At 57.8% G+C, this 6,000-nt stretch overlaps 1 protein-coding gene across 1 annotated transcript in view; it reads left to right on the top strand.

Annotated features, from left to right (window-relative positions):
• The window catches only part of ACSF3 (acyl-CoA synthetase family member 3), a 60,175-nt gene that overhangs the window by 30,614 nt on the left and 23,561 nt on the right, over positions 1 to 6,000 (top strand). The window contains exons 9-12 of the mRNA XM_006860266.1: positions 1,257 to 1,960; positions 2,670 to 2,825; positions 4,421 to 4,575; positions 5,457 to 5,602. Coding sequence (XP_006860328.1) covers positions 1,257 to 1,960; positions 2,670 to 2,825; positions 4,421 to 4,575; positions 5,457 to 5,602 — 1,161 coding nt within the window. The remainder of the gene's footprint in view (positions 1 to 1,256; positions 1,961 to 2,669; positions 2,826 to 4,420; positions 4,576 to 5,456; positions 5,603 to 6,000) is intronic.

Raw genomic sequence — 6,000 nt, 5'->3', positions numbered from 1 at the left:
ATTCCTGTGCTTACCCGTGCCCCGGGCCTGCGCTGGGCGATACACTCACCACCCGGTATTCCTGTGCTTACCCGTGCCCCAGGCCTGCGCTGGGCGATACTCTCACTACCCGGTATTCCTGTGCTTATCCATGCCCCGGGCTCTGCTCCATCCTCATAGTTTGTGTTAAACTTGAGCCCATTGTAGCCGCTGCTCGGCCTTTCATCTCGTTGGGGGGTTCTTCCTCTCCTTCACTAACCTTCCACTTTACCAAGCATGATGCCCTTCAGAGACTGGATCCTCCTGATCACATGTCCCAAAGTATGAGAGACGAAGTCTCCATGTTTGCTCTTCCGGCAGTCTGCTGTATCTTTCGTATTCTTCTCCACATATGATGGAGACGGGGGCTCTGAGGGGTCTTGCTATTCACCCACATGGCAAAGGGGGCTTCTCTGAGGGGCCCATGTTCCTCCCACCTCAGTGGGAGGCAGGAAGCATTCCCCAGGAGTTTGACCCTGCCACCCCCCAACACCATAGAGGACCCCAAGCACACATGTGATTCTGGTCTGGCAATTTTTATTTTGTGGAATTTGTTTTGTTAGGTAATAGTAACACGTTATATATAATCTGTTTTTTAAATGAAGATGAGAGACTGACACGGTTTCATACATGAGACAAATAGCCGCGCTCATTTCACATGCAGCAGTGAGGGCAGGGGGGCAGTGAGGCCGTCAGAGACTGGCTTGGCGGCTTCCTGCAGGCTCCCGGGCCTGTCAGAGCAGGGGATGATGGGTTTGCAGCTGTGAGGTCACAGTTACCATGTGGGGGTGCTCCTCCTCAGCCCCCAGCTCTCAGGAGCACAGAGGCCAGAAGGCTGTGGAAGGCGAGGCCAACTGAAATGTTCTCCTGAAGGCTGCCCCATGGCCAGGCAGTACCATAGGGATCAAGGCCAGGGGCTTTAGATCATGGCTGGCATGCTAGCGCTGGGACCACCTCCTTAAAAGCCATCAGGGAGGCCACTGACTTCCAGTGTCATGTCCCTTGTAAATGGCCACTGGCCAGAAGCTATTTGGGAAGTCCTGTGAGGCTCTCTGGCTGGCCCCTGAGCCTATCTGTGTCTGGTCACCTCTCTTACAGGATTAGGATCCAGCGCCTGGCATGACCTTCCGAGACTCGGTTCCAAACAAGGTCATGGCCACAGGTTCTGGGCTAGGAGCTAATGGCATCTTTTAGGGGACACGGTCCATCTGTAACCCCCTCCCCTGTCTTCATTTCAGCACCACCAAAGGTCAGGGAGGGCATGATGCGCCCCCTTATGACCCTGCTGCGCCGGCCCTTGGCCTGGACCTGGGCCTCCGGCTGGTCAGCCCCTCAAAGGCTCAGAAGACAGTGCCCCCTACATAGGGCATCAGCCACCCATGCTGACAGCAGTGCCCCGGTGTTCACCCGAGCGCCAGTGTTTGGTGACAGGACTGCTTTGGTGGACCAACACGGCTGCCACACGTACCGGGACCTATACCAGCAGAGCCTGCACCTGGCCCGGGAGATCTGCAGGCTCCGAGCGTGCCCCGGCGGTGACCTGGCCGGGGAGCGGGTCTCCTTCCTCTGCTCCAACGACGCCTCTTATGTAGTGGCGCAGTGGGCCTCGTGGATGAGCGGCGGTGTCGCAGTCCCGCTGCATAACAAGCATCCGGCGGCTCTGCTGGAGTATTTCATCCAGGACTCCCGCAGCTCCGTGGTTCTGGCCGGCACTGATCACCTGGAGCTCCTGAGCCCCGTGGCCAGCAGGCTGGGCATCCCGCTGTTGGCACTTCCCCCCACCTGCCCTGGGGCATCAGGGGGCCCGGCGGGAGCAGACGCACCGGCTCCCCACTGGCAGGAGTGGGGCTGGCAGGAGCGGGACGCCATGATCGTCTACACAAGCGGCACCACGGGCCAGCCCAAGGGCGTGCTGAGCACCCACCGCAACATCAGCTCCATGGTGAGTCCACGCGTTGTCGTGGGGCGTGTGTGGCCCTGCGGCCAATCCAGGCATCATCAGGAAGGGGACTTGGGGTTGTCCAGCCGTGCTCCCACCGCAGCGGGCCTAATTGACCCTGTGGCGTAGCTGGTCATGATCGGCAGGGCTGACGGTTCCACAGTCAGTGCAGACGGAAGGGCCCAGGGCCCCGTGGAGGGCCTCACCTAGCACTGACCACTGCAGGTGACCATGAAGTATTTACAAGAAACCAGCCATGGAGTGGGTGTTCAGGGCATGTGACCAGGAACTACGAATGATGTTTATCCATTTATTTGGGGAAACCCAGAAACAGAAATCACTGCCACATGTGCAGGGCCTCAGGCATTCTTTTCCCCTTCTTTGTAAACCCCAGCCAATGTCTCCGTCTGTCTTCTATGCACTGCTTACTCCCAGGAAGTGTTTGTATTAAGACACTCGACCTAAGGGCCTGTAGATTGGAAATAAAAGGTCAACACCACACAGAGGGAGGCGGGACACCGACTCCATGCCGTCTTCGAGGAAAACTTGACTGCCTTGGTCTTACGGTGTCTGCTTAGCTCTGGGCTGTTGGCCTGACTGAGTTGTCCATTACTTCCCAGAATGCTCACCTGTCTGGAAAGGCCTCCTCTCTGAGGGGAGGGTCCTGCACCTGCCCCCACTTGTCTCTCACTGGTGCCTATGGGTCCTGCAGGTGACAGGGCTGGTGGACAAGTGGGCGTGGACGCTGGACGACGTCATTCTGCATGTCCTCCCACTGCACCACATCCATGGCATTGTCAACAAGCTTCTCTGTCCACTCTGGGTGGGCGCTGTCTGCGTGATGCTGCCCGAGTTCAGCGCCCAGCAGGTGAGTGGTGGGGGCCCCAGGCCCACTGTCTCCGTGGCCATGACGCAGGCCAGAGCTTACGGATTTACTGTGCACCTGCGAGAATGGGCCCTGAAGTTGAGGTGTGGGTGGCCGGGGCCCAGCGCTCACCTCACTCTCCAGCTCCCCCAGATGCTGTGACTTTGGCTCTGGACCACACACCATTCACCCATTCACTGCTCTCTCGTATTGTCATCCCAACTGTGTCACAGCCCCTCTGCCCACTCCCTGTGCGTGCCCTATGGTCACACACGGACGCAAGACACCCCTCAGACCCTCCTCTTCCTCCCGTAGCTAACCTAGTGCCCCCTGAGGTCATGTTCCTGGTCTTGGATGAGCACAGGGGCCTCTTTGTCTGTCTGTCTGCCTGTCTGCCGAGCACACGTGTTCTCAGTGGCTCAGTTTTGCATTCTCTGCTCTTGTCCTTTTTGGACAGTTGGTCCCTCCCCTGTCCATGGATAAGTCCAGAATCAGAGCTGCCGTGGACTCTGGCTCCTGAGAGCCCTGTGTGTGTCTGAGTAGGACTGCGGGCTCCTCAGAAAGAAGATATGACTCCATTTCTGCAGTCATCAAGCTGACTTCCTCTCATTCTGGGACTCCCCTCTGCTCCCCCATCCAGCCTCTTTCAGAGCCAGCACCCCTGAGACCTTCAGGACCCAGGAGCCGGGCTCCTGGTTTATCCCTTGCTCACTGAAAGTCCCCCACGTCTTCACTGACAGCAAGAGGCAGGACTCCCAAGCCACCTGGTGTCTCAGAGCACACACTGGCTTTATGAGTGGGCGGCTGTGAGAGCGCATCCTTGCTCCCATGATCCTCGGGCTCGTCCTCTGAAAGGGAAACTTCCCGCATAGACCAGGCTCCAGAGCCTCTGGTGTACTCCCTGAGGGAGAGTATACACCGCATGCCAGTTCTTCCTTAGAGATTTAAAGGTAAATGTGAGACATTTAACTGGTTGTTGTTGTTAAGTGCCATCGAGTCGGGTCCGACCCATAGCGACCCTGTACAGGGTTTCCGAGGGTGTAAATCTTTACGGGAGTAGAAAGCCTCATCTTTCTCCCGCGGAGCGGCTGGTAGTTTCGAACCGCTGACCCTAAGGTTCGCAGCCCGATTCGTAATAAAAATCATTATGTTAAAACAAGAAGCGCGTATTATGGAGTAAAGGATGAAATTCCTGGGAAGTTTGGGAAGAAACAGAAGACTTGAAATGCTTGCACCTGTTGGTGCCTATTGGTACCAGACCCAGTGCCAGCCAATGGGGCATCCTGGCTCCTAGGACGGCTCCGCAGGCTGCCTGCCAGCTTTCGTGAGGCTGCATCCACTTCTCTCTGATAGCCGGATGTGTCTGAGGAGTGGAGACCCAAGACTGGAGCTATGCTACCCCGGCTCGTCTCCCTGTTCTTCGTCCTCATGGTCATTTCTGTGGGAATGGGCCAAGGGGTATGCTTATAGGATTCCTGACCATTAATCCAAGGACAGGCCTTCATCCTGAAGACCCTAAAACAAACCTGCAGGTGCTCAGGCCTCATCTGTCTGTCTGTTTTAAACTTATGTCTGTTGCCTTCCTTTGCTCCTTTCAGGTTTGGGACAAGTTCCTGAGCACTGACATTCCACGGGTCAATGTGTTCATGGCGGTGCCAACAATCTACTCCAAGCTGGTGGCCTATTACGACCAGCACTTCACACAGCCCCATGTCCAGGAGTACGTGCGAGCTGTGTGCCAGGAGAGGGTCAGGTGAGCTCACCCCATAGTGACCGCTTCCCCAAGTGTCTGGTAGCTGCAGTTTCCCGTTCCTCTCCTTTTCCTTGACATTTTGATTTGCTGTGACCCCACCTGACTCTCGCAGGTGCTTGGTATCGGGTACTCTGGGCACAGATCTGAGTGGGTGAGGCAGGTTCTACCCAGGCTGAGGACCCCAGGCCAGGAGGAGGCCAGGGCGGGGCAGTTGGTGGTGTTGTCGCGGAGCCGCTGAGCAGGAAGTGGGTCTCTGTGCGCTCAGTCAGCCCCCCCTACACTCCCTGCACCCCAGAGTATGAGGTGGGTCTCTGTGCGCTCAGTCAGCGCCCCCTGCGCTCCCTGCACCCCAGAGTATGAGGTGGGTCTCTGTGCTCTCAGTCAGCTCCCCCTGTGCTCCCCGCACCCCAGAGCAGCAGTTGGGTCTCTGTGTGCTCAGTCAGCACCCCCTACGCTCCCCACACCCCAGAGTATGAGGTGGGTCTCTGTGCGCTCAGTCAGCCCCCACTGCGCTCCCCACACCCCAGAGCAGGAGGTGGGTCTCTGTGCTCTCAGTCAGCCCCCCCCCCCCCCTTTCCCCCCGCCACACTCCCCACACCCTAAAGCGGCGCTGTCCCGTCATGTGTTACCACTGCTGCAATTTAGGGTTACTTGTGAGCACATCATAATTATGAGATGCTGCCAGAGACCTCGCTACAACCTAAAACCTGAGCCCCCAGATCAGCAGTCACACTGTCCCCTAGACCACAGCTGTCATCGTGACTGTGAGCAGTGGTGTGTGTCCTGAGCCCAGGAGGGCCAGGCTCCTAACTCTCTGTGTGTCTGGGGCCAAAGCAGGCCAGGAACTGCAGAGCTGAGTCACCTCTGCTTGGGTTGTGCAGGCTGATGGTCTCCGGCTCGGCCGCGCTGCCCCTCCCAGTGCTGGAGAAGTGGAGGGCTATCACGGGCCACACCCTGCTGGAGAGGTACGGGATGACAGAGATCGGCATGGCTCTTTCCAACCCCCTGACCACAGCCCGAGTGCCAGGTAGGAGGGTTCCCGGGTCATCACGCCCCTGAGTGCTGGGAATCCCCAGGTGGGCTTACCTACAGAGCAGCAATGTTCAGATGGGAAGGGATGGTGGAAGGGTGACCCAGGGACCAGCAGCTACCCTGTGGAGCCGTCAGGCTGGGAGAGGTTCCCTGGGCACTCGGAGCGGCTTTTCTCATTTTCTACCCACAGTACACCTGGGTTTTCTGAGGAAACGGTGAAGGAAGTCCATGTGTGTCCCATGTCTGTGTAGACTGCCCTGGGGGGCAGGGTGTGCTGGCCAGTTCTGACCAAGGCTATCTGTCTGCTTCCTGCCACATCTTATCCAGGCCCCTCCAGGACAGGAAGTCCCGCCTCCACCCAGCAAAACACACACCCACACACCCAGAAACCTG

This window comes from Chrysochloris asiatica, unplaced genomic scaffold, assembly GCF_000296735.1.
Source record: "Chrysochloris asiatica unplaced genomic scaffold, ChrAsi1.0 scaffold00037, whole genome shotgun sequence".
NCBI lineage: Eukaryota > Metazoa > Chordata > Mammalia > Afrosoricida > Chrysochloridae > Chrysochloris > Chrysochloris asiatica.
The sequence above is the reverse complement of the archived record's forward strand: the minus strand, read 5'-3'. Positions and strand labels throughout refer to the sequence as shown.